At 37.4% G+C, this 20,113-nt stretch overlaps 1 protein-coding gene across 1 annotated transcript in view; it reads left to right on the plus strand.

Moving 5' to 3' along the window:
* Positions 1–20,113, plus strand: part of CDC42SE2 (CDC42 small effector 2) — a 98,737-nt gene that overhangs the window by 41,608 nt on the left and 37,016 nt on the right. The window contains exon 3 of the mRNA XM_012762105.3: positions 17,531–17,850. Within this exon, the coding sequence (XP_012617559.1) occupies positions 17,797–17,850 (54 nt within the window). The 5' untranslated portion in view covers positions 17,531–17,796. The remainder of the gene's footprint in view (positions 1–17,530; positions 17,851–20,113) is intronic.

Raw genomic sequence — 20,113 nt, forward strand, 5'->3', positions numbered from 1 at the left:
TTATTTCTCATATACTTTGAAAAGCTTTATGAAGTTATGAAGTACACTTAAAGGTTTTAGTTTGATTACCTAAAAAATGCAACTAATAGTCACTTTTTAGAACAGTTACCTCAGTGTGCTTTGTTTCTGTAATATAAAGTATATGTTGTATAATCGGGTTGTCCAGGGATAATACTCTTCACTCTCCCTCCACCCCCATTTTTTTCTTTTATTTAGTTAGCTATAAATGAATTTCCCAGGGAACAGACTCAGCTATATATACTTAACCCCAAGATGTTTTGCTAACCTTAATTCTTTTCTCTAATTCTAAGGTTTTACATGCTATAAGAATTCCAATGATATACCAACATTCAAAATATTATGTTTTAATAAAAAACTGTCATTTTTACTTTGCATGAGAGAATTTGAGTTGTTTAGCTTTAATTGAAAATACTAAGATCCTAGTTAAAAAAAAAAAAAGGAAAAGGAGTATAAATTATCCTTAAATTTTTTTTCTCCAGTTCCAAGAAAATTTTAAGAGTGTGAGTGTTCTACAACAAAATTAATAGCTTATAGAGTATTTTGCATTTTGAGTAAATTACTTGTGGTTTTTATTTTCCTGACTTGAAGTTTCTGAAATTATTATTCTGGAACTGTTATCGCAGTGTCCATTCTTTCTGGCAGATATTTATTCTTGAGAAGTATTATTTCTAAAATCACATGGTTGTATGAATATCCAGCTATAACCTATGGCTACATCATGAGTATTAGAAGCCATTTTTAAATAACTTTTACCAGACTTTAAGGTTCATTACTGTGCAATTTTCTCCTTCATAACTGGTTTTTTTTTAAATTTAAAGGGTTTATCGAGACAAGTTTTCACATATAAGATGGGGCAGAGGGAGATGGGGCTTTTACAGACACGGACCGGACTGGTTTTTTTTTTAAATTTAAAGGGTTTATCGAGACAAGTTTTCACATATAAGATGGGGCAGAGGGAGATGGGGCTTTTACAGACACGGACCAGACCAAGGGTACAGGGTGGAACCAAAGAGAGTGAACTAAATAGAGTGGAGGTCCAGGATGGAGATTGACCAAGACTATATCACTGTTTTTATTTGGATATTTAAGATTGAACTGCTGCATTTATTGTATTTGGTATGTTAGTTGGTAGAGGAGGGTTCAAGTAATGGTATGGCTTGGGAAGAGTGGGCGTTCAATCCTCATTGTGAATTTTGAGAAGATAATGAAATCCTTTATATCCGTTCCCATAGACCTGCATTTCAAAGACTCACATTTTAATAAGAATTGGTTGTGCAGCTGCAACCCTGGCAACAAAGCCTCGGAGAAAAGAATTGGGGCAGCATTCCAGAAATCAAGGCAGGCACTGGTCGCATGTGGAGCTGAGCTAATGAAGCAGATAAAAATACAAAGCATTTAGTAGAAATAAGACCAGTACTTTCTTTGGCATAGTGGATGTCGAAAACTTTCCATGTTTTATTATTTAAAAAGTCCAAAGCTGTCATAAGTTGCACACTCAATAAGAGTAGCTATATTATATTCTCTTTTAGTATAAAAATAAAATAAATACTCTTGGAAGTTAGTATTTCTGTGAATTATATCTAAAATGTTGTGGTTATTGGCCCATTCTTGGTGACGTCTAGACGTTTTCAAAACACAGGGTACCAAATGTGTCAGATTTTTAAAAACAAGCTTTGAGGTTTTAATAACTTTAAAAATTAAATGCTTATAACAGTTTTAATGTGAATGTCTTATGGTTATTGGACTCCATAGTTCCCTTAAATAATACAATTTATTACATATATTTTCCTAATACTATGACAATGACTATATAATCTATCATTAAACCATAATTATTACCTGTTTTTTATATAGTTATTTTGCATCTGGGTTATCCCTCCTATTTTAATAAGAAATATTACAGTAAAACATTTTTGTCCATATAGGTATTTTGCTTTTGGATTACTCAGAATTATTTCTGTATTTCCAGGAGTGTTACTAATGCATTAAATGTAAAAATGTTCAATAATTTTCTGACAGTGTGTGGTAGTGTGTATGCAATTGGTAGTTTCTCTACTTGTTTCCCAATATTGATTACCACATTTTAAAATTCATTGAATAGATATGAAATGGTAGTTGCAATTTTTGGTTTTAATTTTAATTTTTTTTTTTTTTTTTTGAGACAGAGTCTCGCTTAATTGCCCAGGCTAGAGTGAGTGCCGTGGCGTCAGCCTTGTTCACAGCAACCTCAAACTCCTGGGCTCAAGCAATCCTCCTGCCTCAGCCTCCCCAGTAGCTGGGACTACAGGCATGCGCCACCATGCCCGGCTAATTTTTTCTATATATATCAGATGGCCAATTAATTTCTTTCTATTTATAGTAGAGACGGGGTCTCACTCTTGCTCAGGGTGGTTTCGAACTCCTGACCTCGAGCGATCCGCCCGCCTCGGCCTCCCAAAGTGCTGGGATTACAGGCGTGAGCCACCGCGCCCGGCCAATTTTAATTTCTTTAATTAGGAACTTTGAAGATTTTTAAAGAAACCTACCAGATTCTCCTCTGTGATTGTCAATTTTACATCCTTTTCCCATTTATCTATTGGAAATCCATTAGTTGTTTTAGGTAATAGCTCTAAGAATCTCTCAAATTGAATGTGGTAAACTTCTCATTCATTCTGTACATACATACCAGTATGTGTCAGACTCTGTTATAGCTTGAACAAAACAACATGATGTAGTTGCAAACTCCTAGAGCTAAAAGGACTCTTAGATAGGGTGTTTATTTTTCAGCTAAGGAAACTGAGACCCCATCCCAAATTACACAATGGGCAATTAACCCTAGAGATTGTGGCTGAACTGGAATTAAAGCTCTGTAGGCATCGTTGCCTCCATACTCTTCCATACATCCCCTCTTTGGTCTTCAAATATGATGACAGATTTCTGCCCCTGCTGTGTCTATGCTTGGGGATTCATGTGGCCTAAGCAAATCAGCCTACTCCTAGTCTTTCGGTTTAAAGAACCCATTGGTTTATATCATTCCTTTGGCCACAGCGCTTGGTTTGGAAATGACCAAGTCAGCCAAGTTGATCCAATTAGAGGGTAGCCTTGAATTTGCATTACCATTAAGTTCTAAGTATTTTAAAAAATGTTTAAATGTTTTTACCTTTGAATAATCTAGTTATATAGTTTCCAAACATGAGATTTTAAAAAAACATCTTTTTGTCATTAATTTCTAATTTCATCCCATTGTAAGAGAATACAGTCTGTCTGCTATTGATCCTTTCAAGTATTTTGAGGCACGCTTTTTCTATTATATGACCAGTCTGTGTATATGCCATATGCTCATGAAAATAATAGGTATTCTCTAGTTTTTTGTTTTTGGGGCTTCAATATCTCTGCTTATATTGTTCTCTTCTTGATCAATCGATGTTAAAATTCTCAACTACACTTGAATTTTTACCTCTGTATTTGTGGTATTTATTCCTGATGTATATTGAAGCTTTATTGTTTGCTGTGGATGTGTTCATCATGATGATATGTTTTTGTTTTATCAGTATGTAATATCTGTTTGTCCTTTATGATATTTTTTGCCTTAAATTTTATTATGATTGCTACCTTAGCTTTCTTTTGGTTCATACTCATTTGATGTAACCTTTCTTAAATATGCCTTCTGTAGGGACTATATTGCTTTACCATTTTAAACCCACCATAAAATGAGTTTACCATTTTAACCCACCATAAAATCTTTGTCCTAATTTGTTTTTAAATTGGCAAGTTTAACTCATTTATATTATTGTAATTCTTTTTTTGAGACAGGATCTTGCTCTGTCTCCCAGGCTAGAGTGCAGTGGCATCATCATGGCTCATTGCAACCTCAAACTCCTGGGCTCAAGTGATCCTCCTGCCTCAGCCTCCCAAGTAGCTGGGACTACAGATTCATGCCACTGTGCCCAGCCAGTTTTTCTATTTTTTGTAGAGATGGGGTCTCGTTCTAGCTCAAACTGGTCTTGAACTCTTGGCCTGAAGTGATCCTCCTGCCTCGGCCTCGGTTGTAATTGTTCTAATTGGGCTTACTTTTTGGTCCTTTCTCTCCTTTCCTGCCTTGCCCTTTAGACCCATTCCTGTTTATTTCTGCATATTTATTACACTTAAGGTAGCTTTTTCTTCCCCCACATATGACAAATACTCTAGCATACTCTCATGTTCTTTGGGTGTGTGTCCTGACTCCCCATCCCCAGTGAATGTATTGCTAGTATTTTAGGTCAGAGCTTTTTTGATATCAAGGCATTTGACTACTTTAACTTTGTCTCTGTTTCTTTTTCTTTTCAATATTCCTCCAAGATTGTGCTTAGTGGGCTTTTATATGACATTCTGAGGCTTTGTGTTCTTGAATATTTTTGCCTAATACATTGGAATAATATTTTGTCTGGCTGTAAACTTCTAAGTGTAAAGCTCTTTTAATTTGAGACTTTTCAGGTGGGGTAACAATCCCTTACCTGGAATTCCAAAATCAAAAAAAGATCTGAAAACCAAAGGACTACTTATAACTCATTTGGCAGTAAAACCCAGCAAGCTGACCTGAGGCTGTTTATGGCTCATTTGGCAGAAAAACCCAACCTGAACTGACATGTGGGTATTTATGGCTTTTATTCATCTCATTTAGTGTATTTACAGATTTTTGCTTCAAAATATTAATGAGTTTGGTTATGGGTTAGTGCCTTAGACACTGCTCTAGATGTTACATAATATATGATATATACCATATTACTTTTGTAAAATATGAAAAATTCTTGTCTTAGTCTGTTTTGTCTCTCTATAACAGAATACCACAGACTGGGTAGTTTATAAAGAACCAGAAGTTTATTGGCTCACAGTTCTGGAGGATAGGAAGTCCAAGATCGAGAGGCTGATATCTTACTGGGGCAGCAGGGAGAGAGAAAGTGAGGCAGTGGGGGAACTCACCCCTTTATAATGAACCCTTCCTAATAGATGCATACTCTTAATGCAGGGACAGCGTTCACCCATTCATGAGGGCTGATCATTAGTCCCAACACTGTTGCATTGGATATTAAGTTTCCAACACATGCTTTTTGGGGGTTACATTCAAACTATAGCAATTTTAAATTCTGAAAAAACCTTTGCCTCACGAAGTATGGATTGTGAATTTGGGTTACTCCATCTTGTATCCAGTGTTACTTATTGTAATATATAATATTAATCTTATTCTTTTGCTTTGGCATTGGTCTATGCTTTTTTTTCAGTATTTTTGAATTTTTTCTTTGGTAATCTTAAATTTTCTAGGAATAGTTTCCTCTGTTATTTGGCTCTTTGAGCCCTTATAATATTGATGACTTCTTTTATCTTTAATTCTGGGAAAGTTACCCTCATTATTTCTTGAAGTGCTTTATTTCTTCCCTCTTTCTGAAACTCCTATTATTTGGATATTGTCTCTCCTTTTTTTTTTTGAGTCAGAGTCTCACTCTCTTGCCTGGCCTAGCTCAAGCTAGCTTGAGTGCCTAGCTCACAGCAACCTCAAACTCCTGGGCTCAAGCGATCCTCCTGCCTCAGCCTCCCAGGTAGCTGGGACTACAGGGATGCGCCACTGCGCCTGGCTAATTTTTTTCTATTTTTAGTTGTTTGGCTAATTTCTTTCTATTTATAGTGGAGACAAAGTCTCACTCTTGCTCAGGTCGGTCTTGAACTCCTGAGCTCAAGCAATCCTCATCCTAGAGTGCTAGGATTATAGGTGTGAGCCACTGCGCCTAGCCTGTTGTCTCTTTTTTATACTCAATATTTCTTTTTTCTTTTTTTTTTTTTTTTTTGAGATAGAATCTCACTCTGTTGCCCAGGCTAGAGTGCCATGGTGTCAGCCTAGCTCACAGCAACCTCAAACTGCTGGGCTCAAGTGATCTTCCTGCCTTAGCCTCTCGAGTAGCTGGGATTACAGGCATGCGCCACCATGCCCGGCTAATTTTTTCTATATATTTTTAGTTGACCAATTAATTTCTTTCTATTTTTAGTAGAGACGGGGTCTCGCTCTTGCTCAGGCTGGTTTCGAACTCCTGACTTTGAGCAATCTACCCACCTAGGCCTTCCAGAGTGCTAGGATTACAGGCCTGAGCCACCATGCCTGGGCTATCTATACTCAGTATTTCTACTTGATTCTTTTTCATTGTTTCTTGTTTTGGTTTCATAGTGCTTACATCTCTCATTGACTAAAAAGTCATTTTGGGGTACATTCTTGGATTCTCCATTCCAATAATTCTACTTCAAATGGCATAAATTGTTTAGTGTGTTGTCTTTTACAGTAGTTTTATGCTCCAGATGTATCTATTTGTCTATATCCCTTAGCGGGGTATTAGTTACTTAATCTAATGTCTATTGGAAATTTGTCAGTCCAGGTGAGTTTAAGGAGAGGAAGGGCTTGAGTCTCAGTTCAGCGAGCCACTTGGCACCACTGAAGTGCTGTTGAGTTCTCCTCTTGGCTGATACTGCATCAGGCAACTTCTGATTAGGGTTTGCTTTTTATACTCTTAGAATAAGTAATATTGGGAAGAGGTAGTGTCCTCAGATCATAATTCACTATGAGCTCTGTACCTCTAGCTCTGTGTGGGAGCACAAATGGGGGCAGGAAGAGTGAATGCCAAGAGGCACTATACCTGTTTGCATGAGCTTTTCTCCATAGGTCTTTTTTGTTGCCCTAATTTTATCTTGCTGCCAAAGACATCTAGGTTGTTGGTGCTAATTTCTGTGGTGAACCTACAATCAAAGGAGGGGAGAGGCAAGGGCAGAATTCAAAAAAGCTTTTGGCTAATCTGTCTTCTAACTCCTACCTCTGCTGCCCTTTGCTTCTGGTCACCAGTTTCTTCTCAGATAATTTTAGTACAGCTTTTTGGTATCTCCAGCAGTTTTTGTTTCTTTTTGTTGCTGCTGCTATTATTATTCCTGGAATCTGGATTTACTTCTGTGTTTTTTCCTTCCCAGGGTTGATTTTGTTGGGACCAGAAGACTGTGATAGTTTGTCATCTTGATAGGAATTGGATGACCTCATTTGGGCCAGTAAGGATAGTTACACAAAGATTTCCTCAAAAACATGAAAATCTATAGTTAAAAAGTGTATGCAAGTAAAATATATACAAACTAAATGAAAATAATCATGTAAGGGTTCCCGTTATCTATTGCCATCTAACAAACTATCTTAGAACTTAGTGGCTTTAGCGAGCAACTCTTTTATTATTAATTTATCTCTCATTTTTGAAGGTCAGGAATTTGGGCAGGTATTGGCGCTTCTTCTATTAAACCTAGCATCAACGAAGGACATTCACTTGTATTCAGCTAGCAGGTGGGCTGGACTGGGGGATTCTAAGTAGCTTTATTCACATGTTTTGGCTAGGGAGACTGGAAGACTGGGTTCAACTGGGGCTGTTAATCCATTTGCCTGTACATGATCCTTCCAGCATGGCAGTCTTAGGGTAACTGGACATCTGAGCAGAAGCTACAAGGGTTTTTATGACCTTATAAATTCTAAGGCTTATTCTATAATCAAATAAGTCGCTGTGGTCACCTGACTTCAATGTAAAGGAATTTATCTCTCCGTTGGAGGAATAACTAAGAATTTGTAGCCATCTTAATATACGACATAAGGTTATTAGAATTTTGTATTCCTGATTGTTGCTTTTGGGAGAATGTCCTTGGAGGTTTGGCTCAGGGAGTCTTTTCTTTGTCCCTCCCATCTGAAGGGGAGTCTTTGGAGTAGAGGGATATTATCTATATATTTTTTTTTAGTTCATTTTTATAATATTTTTCCCTACGGTATGAATTTCAACTGGGGGAATGACTCCCCAGGGACATTTGGAAGTGTCTGGAGACATTTTTGGTTGTCACAACTTGTGGGGAGGGGTGCTACTGGTATCTAGTGGATGGAAGACAGAGATGCTGCTAAATATCTTACAATGCACAGGACAGTTCCCACAACAGTTATCTGGATGAAGTGTCAGGAGCGCTGAGGTTGAGAAGCTCTGCCTTAGAGCAATCCTGCAAAGCTGGTATAATTTTCCTAAGTGAAAACTTCCATTAAAAGAGGCTATAGACTAATGCCACTTATCTAATAAGTGGTAGAATCTAGTTTTGAATGTAGGTTTTTCCATTGTCAAATTCCATGGAAATTCTGCAGTACTGTGTATATATTTTTTTATGTTGAAATTAATTCATTAACTATTTATTTTTAAGTACCGGAACAAGTTACCATGTTATATGCAATAAAAGAGTGATAATTTAGATTTTACTTTGACAGCTTATGAGAATCAGTATATCATAAATAATTATAATTTAAGGTAACATTAAAGTAGACCTTAAAAAAGAATATAAAGGGTAATGGTCTATCTTCAATTATTATTTATTTTTTTGAGACATAGTCTCACTGTATTGCCTGGGCTAGAGTGCTGTGGTGTCAGCCTAGCTCATAGCAACCTCAAACTCCTGGGCTCAGGCGATCCTCCTGCCTCTCAGCCTCCCAAGTAGCTGAGACTACAGGCATGCACCACCATGCCCAGCTAATTTTTTTCTCTGTATATTTTTAGTTGGCCAGTTAATTTCTTTCTACTTTTAATAGAGATGGGGTCTTGCTCTTGCTCAGGCTGGTTTCAAACTCCTGACCTTGAGCAATCCTCCCTCAGCCTCCCAAAGTGCTTAGGATTACAGGCATGAGCCACCACGCCCAGCCTATCTTCAATTACTTTGTGTCTGAGCTGTGGTTTCTTCGTTTCCAAAGTAATGATAATATCTCTTAGGATTGTAAAAATTAAATGAGATAGTATTTGCCAAGGTACGTAGTATAATGTATGATTAGCACTCAAATTTTTTTTCCATATGAGGGGTTTATAAGCTAGTTGGGCTTTTCTTTATAACCTAGGGAGATTTTCAATCATGGATTTTTTTCTTTTCTTTTCTTTTTTTTTTTCTTCAGTGTAAACCATACAAAAAACGAATAGAGAATCCAAGAATATTGGCTTTCTCATTTGACCCACTGTGATTTAAGTTTATAGATCAGAAATGGTCCCTGTACTTTGATAACCGATTAGTATTTTCTGTTTCTGAAATCTTTATCATAACAACATTATCAAAGCTTTTCATTATTACAGGCTTTCCTTTGAATATGAAAGTGAAGATCCCATCACATACCACATTAAAAACTTTTTTCTCCAATATTGTCCAGGATTCTGACTACATAGGGTGATGCAAAAAGGCGTGAATGTTTAAAAAATTTATTATTTAGTAACTATGTTGTACATGAACAAGTAGTCACAAACAACTTGTAAAGGAACTACCATAATTATTTCTGCAGTGCTCAGTAGGCATCTCCTGTGTAATACCAGCATACGGCAATCCTGTGGTCTGATTCACCCTGGAGCCTTTGTAGCACGTCATCATTGATGTTCGAAATGGCAGCCAGATGAATGCCATCAGTTCCTCAAGTCTACATCATAGCCTGAACTCTTTTCTTTTTACGTATCCCCACTAGAAATATTGTGGCATGATAGATGGGAATCTGGGTGGCTAATGTTTCAGAGGCAGTTCAAAGTTTTGAGCAGAATGCCCTGTCTACCACCATGATAGGTACTGGTTAAAGAACCTATGGACTGTAATGGAAATGAGGCAGAGAACCCCCATCCTATTGGAAAATGAAGTAGTAGTGGTTTCACTTTCTAAGCAGTCTAAATTTATACATTTAATCCTTATATAAATCTCTGAGGTAGATACTATTTATAAACTCCATTTTATAGAACAGCAGAATGGGCCATAATAAGGACCCTACCCAAGATCATAAAGCTAGTGAGTAGAAGAATCCAGAATTTGAACTTGGTCTAGTTTTAGAATCTTAAATTCTAAACTACTACACCATGCTGCCTTTCTACTCTTGTACCTACATACCAATGTGTAATATGAATGTATACAAAAATCCCAAGCCAAGGAATTAAAATTTTTGCTTGAATTTGTAAACTTCACTTTGTGAATTTCTAAGCTGTAGCAAATGCAAACTTCACACAGGTGCACTGGACTTGCACAGGAAAAACAATCCCTCAATCAAGGTAAATTCATAATAAAATAAGAAACAGCCCACCATATGGGAGAGTCAGCAGATAATCCAAAAATGATAATTAGATTATGAATTGATTTAATGGCACAATCAGAAAAACACTAAGTCTGTTTAAAATGTGTAAATAAAAGACTAAGATACTAGAGTAGGTGAATTTGCAAAAGAACCAAATAGGACTTATTAAAATTAAAAATCATGATTCATTTATATAAAAGTCAATAGTTGGGGGAAAAATTGATGGGTTAAATAGCAGAGTAGAAACAGGTGACACAGTTCTAAGTAAATAAAAATAAATCAGAAACTAGAGATTCTTTGAAGTTAAAGCCAAATTCAAGACAATCTTCAAAACATCTGTAAAGAAAAAAGAAATATTTTTTTGAGATGAGGTCTCTTTATATCACCTAGGCTGGTCTTGAACTCCTGGGTTCAAGCCTCCCTCCCACCTCAATCTCCTGAGTAGCTGGGACTACCGGTGTGTGCCACCATACCTGGCTTACAGTTTTATATTCAAAGGACCAAGAATTAGCTTGAAAGTCGTCATCTCATCAACAGTAGAGGTGAGAATAATATCTGCAAAGAACTGAAGGAAAAGCACTATTGATCAAGAATTCTATACTTAGCTAAATTATCGTTCAGGGATAAGGGCAAGACACAGTAGTAGTTCCTTCTTATCTGTGGTTTTGCTGTCTTTGGTTTCAAATACCTGTGATCCAACCACAGTCTGAAAATATTAAATGGAAAATTTCAGAAATAAACAATTCATAGGTTTTACATTGCATGCTATTCTGAGGAGCATGATTAAATCTCATGCCATCCTGTTGCATCCCACCAGGGGCATGATCACCTCCTTGGGCAGTATATCCACTCTGTGCACTCTACCTGCCTGTCAGTGTATAGGAAGAAACATAGTGCATATAAGGTTCAGTACTGTCTGTGGTTTCAGACTTTGCTTGGGAGATTTGGAATACATTGCCCATGGATAACGGGGACTGTTGTATAGACATTCTGTTAACAGTGTATCTGGGTGAAGGATACATTGGAGATTTCTATTTTAGCAACTCTTCTGGGAGTTTGAAATTATTTCAAAATTAAAATTAAAAACTATAATTTTAGACAACTGAGAAACTTACCACTTGTATATAACTATTAAAAAGTACATACTATTGCAAAAGTTGTGTAAGCATGTACTTTATGAAGAAGAGAGCTGGATTTAAAAGTAAGGATTGAGAGGCAAGAAGCAATTGTAATCAAATAAATTGGTAAATGTATGAATAATCATCAAAATCATTGTGCACTTACTGTGTGTGATAAGTATTTTATTTTCACAACTACCCTGTGATATACTATTATATAGCATAGGGTTTTATTTCAGCATAGAGTTGTTTTTTATTTTTACAACCCTATGCTATACTCAGGAAAATACTATTTATTTTCCTAAACTAAAGGAGATGTCATTCTCTAGTTTGAAAGGGCTCATCCAGACCCCAGTACAGTGATGAAAAAGGACCATACCAAGTCATATCTTTATGGAATTTGAGAATTCCAGGGTAAAGTAAAAAAATCTTTAACCCCTCCAGAGGGGAAATACATCACACACAGAGGAAGGAAAATTGCAATGTCACCAGACTTAGTAGCAGCAACTCTGAAAGTTAGCAGGTAGTAAAACAATACCTTAAAAATCCTGAGGGAAAGATTCTTAATTTGGTGTTCTATATTCAACCAAATGACCAATCAGTTGCCAAATACAAGAAGTTGAAACATTTTCCTTCTCTGTACCCTTTCTTAGGAAGCCACTGGAGTATGTGATTTTACAAAATAGGCTGAGAAAGATGAAAAGAAGAGGGAGACATTTTTAGAAACAGCATCCAATTTAGGAAAGGAACCTAGGGAATATGCTTAGAGAGCAGTAGTTAAGATTGAAGGAAGAGGCTAGGTAATTCTGGGAAGAAACCAATAGAAAATTTGAATCAGTACATTTATGCATATAGTTGCTGCAGCAAATTGCCTATTAATGCTATATCAGAATAATGCTATTTGCCACATTAATTCTGATAACAAATAAAAGCATCTTAATACAGGGTAAAGCATCCCAAATCTGAACATCTGAAAGGTTCCAGAACATTTCGAAATACTGACATAATACTCAAAGGACATGCTCATTGGAACGTTTCAGATGGAATTTTCAGATTTGGGATGCTCAATGGGGTTAGTCATACAAATATTCTAAAATATGAAAAATGAAATCCAAAACACTGTTGGTCCCAAGCATTTTGGATAAGGGATACTTATCCTGTATAACTCTTTATAACGTATGCAGTGTCTTCTAATTTAGTCCTCATTTCAGACCTGTGAAATGGCATTGCAACATTCTGTTTTATAACTGAGAAAACTGAGGATTGTAGAGCTTGTCATTTGCCTAAGCTAACGTTTCTAGAAATTAGCAAAGTACTATAATTGCCACAGATCTTTTAGAGTCTGAATTCCGAACTTTTGATTCAGATTCTCACAAACTGGGCATGCTCAGTGCCTGAACTGATTGTCCAGTTTTTCAAATCAAGGCTTAACTACTTTTTTGTTTGGAAGTTGATCTAAAAAGCCCCTTTGCAGCAAAACTGTTCACACAGGGAGAAAACTTGTGTTGGTAGCATTTGATTTAGGTAGGGAAAATGGAGAGGTTGGTTAGTATTTTGACTAGAGGATACTATTACAATTTTCTCTTGTGCCAATCTCATAAGTCAAGAGACTGAGCTTTTAATTCAGGGCAGCTCTGTCTGTCACTTGCTAAGTGGCCTTGGATAATTCACTTCAGGCTATTTAGTGAGCAAGTTCCATGATGTCATCTTTAAAGATCTCTTCCATTTCTAAAATCTTATGTCTTATGAATTTGAGTTGGTAAAATACCCTCTTGTGTTGTAGACCAGTCTGACCCCTTAGTTATGTGTGGAATGTGCTGAGCCGTGTTTAAAGCCAAGTTTAGATGTTGATATTATTGCTGAGTGACACTCCTTTTGTTATCTAAAGATTTCAAAAAGTATAAGGCTTTTAAAATGGTCATGTTTAAAACAACTTTCAGCTCAAGAAGTGAAAGTAACTGTTATTATAGTTATTATTAGTGGTAGTGTTGAAATTTTTTGTGAAGAATTCAGTACTTACTTTTCTGAAGGCGTTTATATATAAATGTGTTCTAAATATATGTACTTTTGGGATAAAAAATCCTAGAAAAGGAAATTTGTTTAGAAAAGCAAGAGGATAGAAAATGTATTGATAACACATTCCAAGGCATGTTTAAAAGGTTTTATTAAAAGATAAATATATTTACTTAACAAATAAAAACCCATGGAGGCCGGGTGAGGTGGCTCACGCCTGTAATCCTAGCACTGTGGGAGACCAAGGTGGGCGGATTGCTCCAGGTCAAGAGTTCAAAATCAGCCTGAGCGAGACCCTGTCTCTACTAAAAATAGAAAGAAATTAATTGGCCAACTAAAAATATATATACAAAAAAATTAACCGGGCATGGTGGCGCATGCCTGTAGTCCCAGCTACTCGGGAGGCTGAGGCAGAAGGATTGCTTAAGCCCAGGAGATTGAGGTTGCTGTGAGCTAGGCTGATGCCACGGCACTCACTCTAGCCTGGGCAACAAAGTGAGACTCTGTCTTAACAAACAAACAAACAAAAAACCCATGGAGTTGCAAATATACCCTTGGTGTGAAAATACATTTTAGGCAGATCTGTTATGTAGGTGGAAATACATGTAAGCACAAATTACTGTACTTTAAGCAGTCATTCTTGAACTAGACAGTATGAAAGAGGAAGTATTATGAATTTCACTCTGAAAATAGTGCATGGGAGCAGGAAAATGTACATTTTTTAAAAAAATCAAAATAGCTTTACTTTCATGGGAGAAAATTCGAATTTGAGGAAATGCATATTGTAAAGTATTTAGTATGGATTGTAAAGTGGGAAGCCATTTATTGATTTTAAGTACTAAACAGAAGGAACACTTTGTTAAAAAGGAGGAGAAAAAGAATATACACCACCTTCCAATGTAAAATGAGTATTTGAAGATTGTGTCTGGCAAAGGTAATTTATAAATAGGAAATTGCCTAGCTGTATATGTGAATAGAAAAATGTGATATTGCTGGAATAAACCAAACAGTAGATTTGAAAACATCAGAGTTCAAATCCAGTAGATTTGAAAACATCACAGTAGTTTCATCATATCTGTATGTGCTGCAACAATGATGAGCATAAGGAATTTTCGGTTTCGAACAAAGGCCTGTTTGTTTTCATAGAATTGGTTAAAAAGATATTTCATTTTACAGTGACTTTTTTAATGGCCAACGTCTGTGATCTAGGGTGAAGTTAAATAGCACTGAAATAATGCTCATAATATATTGTGAATAATATATTATGACCCTTTTCCTCTTATATTCTTGCTAAGAAGACTGTATGGAGGAAATAAGTGAAACATAATGTTCTTTTGAGCTTATAAAACTTCATAGTGTTTGCCCAATTCCGTGGACAAAGAGACTGCCACTTCCTTGGGTTAGAGTTTGAGTGAAATAAGAAATGTTCATCCCTGCTTAAAGTAAGCATTCCAGGTTCTGAATTTTAATCATGGCAAGGATGTAATTTTTTCTTTATTCTGTTATTCCTTGAACATAATGCTTAAGTCTTAACATGTCTTTTTCCTATAGTGTGTTAGAACACTTGTCCCCTGGACTCCGTAGAATCAGATTCACAGATTTATGCCTCATTACTACCTAGATTTGTGACATTGAGCATACGTGCATTTATCCTCACTAAAGATCTTCATCTATATAAATATAAAAATAACTGCCATTTATGCCTTACTGGGTTTATCGTCATGGCTTTGGAGAAAGCAAAGGGGAGAAATTTAATCTTATTTAATGTTCAGGGTTCTGTGATCCTTTAATATGGTTGTTATTTATAGTTGGCAAAGCTTATAAATGTATGAGGTCTTTTTCAAAAATTTATAAATAAGTGATTTATATTTTACCTCTTGGGACAAAAATGTTAACAGTTCTTTGAATAATCAAATTAATACATCTTTGGTCTTTGATCTTTTCATTTCAAGGATAGTTCCTCATTCTACCTGCCAGCCTACTTATTAAACTTTATATCCATTCTTCTTGAAAACATTGTCTATACTTGTTGACTCTGCTGCTTGTCCTTCACTCATTTGTCAGCTGTATTCTGTACTACTACTCTGAAACTGCTGTAGCCAAGGCCACCATGTATCTGTTTGCTGCAGTCTAGTGGACTTTTCTCAGTCTTTATTATCTCATTGGCAGATAATACTGCTACCCACTTCCTCCTCAAAAGAGGCTCTAGTGATACCACATTTAACTGGTTTTTCACCTCCCTCCCCCTCTCTGATAACAACCAAATCTCCCTTGTACACTTATCTTTCTCTGCCTGCCTGCCTGCCTGCCTGCCTGCCCGCCCGCCCGCCCGCCCGCCCTCCCTCCCTCCCTCCCTCCCTCCCTCCCTCCCTTCCTTCCTTCCTTCCTTCCTTCCTTCCTTCCTTCCTTCCTTCCTTCCTTCCTTCCTTCCTCCCTCCCTCCCTCCCTCCCTCCCCTTTCTTCCTCCCCTTCCTTCCTCCCCTTCCTTCCTCCCCTTCCTTCCTCCCTCTCCTTTTTTAAGAGGCAGAGTCTCTTGCTCTGTCACCCAAGCTGGAGTACAGTGGAGTACAGCTATGTACAGTACTGCATCCTTGAACTTCTGGGCCCAAGCAGTCCTCTAGCCTCAGCCTCCTGATTAGCTGGGACTACAGGCATGTGCCATTGTGCCTGGCTAATTTTTAATTTTTTTTTTAATAAAGACAGGGTCTCACTATGCTGCCCAGGCTGGTCTCAAACTCCTGGTCCTCAAGCAGTTCTCCTATGGCCTCCCAAAGTGCTGGGATTATAGGTGTGAGCCACCATGTCTGGTCTCTACCCATCATTTAAATGCTGTTCTTCTTCAGAGGTCTCTTTGCTTCTCATGATACTGTTTTCCCTAGAGATCAGCATTTATTGCTTTAGTCATAGTCTGCTGACCATTCCAAGACTTCTCCTTGGCTTCAGACCTGTATATCCAACTATTAGACATCTTCACTGGACCCTTGTAGTAGGCTATACATGACATAAACCTGCTTCAGGCTAAAAAGGGAGATATGTTGCTTCATAAAATCTATGCTCAGGTCTACAGGTCAAATTGGTCTTTAGGGGTGACTAGAACTAGGGATTTCTGTCATCTGGACTTCCTCTTTTGTCTCTCCTTGTCAGCATTATTTCAGAACCATCTTCTGCATGAGGTTAGAACATTGTTGACTTTAAGGATGTCCTTAAAGTCCACAACTTGGCAGTTGGGAAGAAAAAGTAGGTTTACATTTTGTCCAGTTGGCAAGTAGAAAATTGCCTGACCAACGATTCTCACTTGACTCAGCTTGGTTTTCCGTGGTGGGAAAAAAAGTATTTATTTATTTATTTTTTTGAGACAGAGTCTCACTCTGTTGCCTGGGTTAGAGTGCTGTGGCGTCAGCCTAGCTCACTGCAACCTCCAACCCCTGGGCTCAAGTGATCTTCCTGCCTCAGCCTCCCGAGTAGCTGGAACTACAGGCATGTGCCACCATGCCCGGCTAATTTTTTCTATATATTTTTAGTTGGCCAGTTAATTTCTTACTAATTTTTAGTAGAGACGGGGTCTCGCTCTTGCTCAGCCTGGTTTAGAACTCCTGATCTTGAGTGATCCAGCCGCCTTGGCCTCCCAGAGTGCTAGGATTACAGGCCTGAGCCACCACGCCCGCTCAAAAAAAGTATCTTGATTAACACTCATTCCAGTGGCGATGGTGGGGGCAGGAATCTAATGGCTCGATTCAGAAAAGGAAGCCTAACTTAACCCTTATGCATCTTTCATGTACAATTCTAATTTCATTGGGTAAGTTGATAATTTTATTTATAGTTTTTGATGAACTATAGCTGCTTGATTATCTGACTTTTCAGGATTTATTGCTTTGTCAATTACTAAGTTGTCTGTAAGAATAAAGGACTCAACTGAAGAGACCTATATGAAAATGATGGGTATTTCTTCTTGGAACTAGAAACGTATATGTTGTAATCATAATGTTCTAATTAGTGGTTTTAAAAAATCAATTTGTTAAAATCATACTTTTGTGGTTGTGAAATAAGATGCTCCACGAAAGCAAGAATTTCTGTGTACTTTCTCTGCTATATCCCTAGCACTTGACACTCAAAAGGTATTCAAAAGTAATTTGTTGAATGAGTATCAGTTTGTTAAAATCTTGATTTTTTTTCCAGTGTTTACTTTTTTGGGTAATATTTACTCTTAATTTTATCATAGATTTAAGAAATAAAAGCTTTCAAGAACAAAGAAAATTAACTTATGTTCTTTTACTTTTTCTTTTTCTCCTAGATTACCTGGTATAGGCTCTGGGTCAAGACAACAATTTTTATACCTTCCTGGTGGTTCAGAAATGAGTCTATAGAACCAGAAGCAAAGAAAGGAAACAATATTTTTCTTTATTCAGTCGACTATATAAGATACTTGGCTTCCAGGAACAAAAAACACAGTGAAATAATAAGATTATCATTTTGCATCATTGGAGCGTGTTTTGTGGAACTTCCTGAGTTGAGATTTGGATTCTTCATCGGTGCTCATTTATACCTTGGACTGTAAGCATGAGTGAATTCTGGTTGTGTTTCAACTGCTGTATTGCAGAGCAGCCTCAGCCTGTAAGTATGAAGTATGTGCACACATTGGGTAGGGTGCTTGCTAAACATACGGCTGGTTCTCACACTAAGAATTGAGACCCTAGCAGTAATCACAGAGCAGTTCTAGGGCGTGCCACAGAATATTTCAGTAGAACTCCAAACATCTGTTTGTTTTTTTTTTTTTTTTTTTTTTTTTTTGAGACAGAGTCTCACTTTGTTGCCCAGGCTAGAGTGAGTGCCGTGGCATCAGCCTAGCTCACAGCAACCTCAAACTCCTGGGCTCAAGCAATCCTCCTGCCTCAGCCTCCCAAGTAGCTGGGACTACAGGCATGCGCCACCATGCCCGGCTAATTTTTTCTATATATATATATTAGTTGGCCAATTAATTTTTTCTATTTATAGTAGAGACGGGGTCTTGCTCTTGCTCAGGCTGGTTTTGAACTCCTGACCTCGAGCAATCCGCCCACCTCAGCCTCCCAGAGTGCTAGGATTACAGGCGTGAGCCACCGCGCCCGGCTTTTTTTTTTTTTTTTAAAGAAATTAATGTTTTTTTTGAGTAAACAGTGTGTCAAGAACTGTGCTAGACCATTCATTGTACATGGCTGAGAAGGCTGTGTTCTGCCAAGAGACAGCTTCTAGAGGAACAGCAAGAGAGAAAGGAGACAGTAATTGAGGTAAAACAGCTAAGTCAGCCTTGGAAATGAGTGAGTGGGAGGCATGCAGCTGGCTGCCCTCACATTCTGAACTCACCATCTGATTTTCCTCAGAGCAGCCCCTGAGGGCCTTTTTTTCAAGTGAAACAGGTTCAGTTTTTTGCTCAGAATCATATATATTGTAAGTGGTCTCAGCTGACTTCTTGGTGCATGCCCCACTTTTGTCCCTTCTAACCCATGCACATATTGGTATCTAGACCAAAATCTATCCTCCAGTCTCCACATTCTTGTTCATCTTTTAAGATGCCTAAACCAATGGCACCTGTATAAAATCTTCCCCAGCCTTAGATAATACCTCATCTATAGTCCTATAGCTCTTTAGTTCATTTTTCTGTTATTGTATACTAAATATCTGTTCTACAGTCTCTCCTACCACATTTTGAATTCTGTAGGGGTCCTGACCATATTTACTTTGCATCTTCAGGATCAAATATAATACTTTGGAGAATGTAGGTATATATGCCAGCTGGTTGGCTGGCTGGCTGAACAAATAAATTTGTATTTTGTTCTATTTTGTTTATATTTGTAACAACATAAAGGGAAGAATATGGATTAAATTTTAAAAATGTAATTGAGTGCATACATATTAATTTTTATTACAAAAATTCACATAGTAGAGACAAAATTTAGAAAATAATCGTTTTTGCCCCTTTCCCCTAGCTCACTGATCCACAGGTGAAATTTCTTTTGGAGATTGGCATTTATTCCCTTAGACATCTCTCAGTGAATGTATACATAAATGTTTATATAGGTTTCATTATTTTTAAGTAAATGTTTTTATATGCTACATATTCTGTCACTTGCACTTAGCAACATATTTAATTTTTTACTTGACGGTCATATATACATGTTACTTGAATTTGTACTTACTGATTACTAGAGAAGTTAAACATTTTTTCATATATTTAGTGTAAATTTGTATCTTTCCTCTTTCATCGAGTTGCCTCTTTGTTGTCTTTATAATTTTTTTTTTGAGACAGAGTCTCACTTTGTTGCCCAGGCTAGAGTGAGTGTCATGGCATCAGCCTAGCTCACAACCTCAAACTCCTGTGTTCAAGCGATCCTTCTGCCTCAGCCTCACGAGTAGCTGGGACTATAGGCATGTGCTAACATGCCTGGCTAATTTTTTTCCTATATATTTTTAGTTGGCAAATTAATTTCTTTCTATTTTTAGTAGAGTGGGGGTCTCGCTCTTGCTCAGGCTGGTCTCGAACTCCTGACCTTGAACAATCCGCCTGCCTCAGCCTCCCAGAGTGTTAGGATTACAGGCGTGAGCCACTGTGCCTGGCCTGCCTTTACAATTTTTTTTTTTTTTTTTTTTTGAGACAGAGTCTCGCTTTGTTGTCCAGACTAGAGTGAGTGCCGTGGCGTCAGGCTAGCTCACAGCAACCTCAAACTCCTGGGCTCAAGCGATCCTCCTGCCTCAGCCTCCCGAGTAGCTGGGACTACAGGCATGTGCCACCATGCCCGGCTAATTTTTTCTATGTATATTAGTTGGCCAATTAATTTCTTTCTATTTATAGTAGAGACGGGGTCTCGCTCTTGCTCAGGCTGGTTTCGAACTTCTGAAC

The sequence above is a fragment of the Microcebus murinus genome, chromosome 21 (assembly GCF_040939455.1).
Source record: "Microcebus murinus isolate Inina chromosome 21, M.murinus_Inina_mat1.0, whole genome shotgun sequence".
Taxonomy (NCBI): domain Eukaryota; kingdom Metazoa; phylum Chordata; class Mammalia; order Primates; family Cheirogaleidae; genus Microcebus; species Microcebus murinus.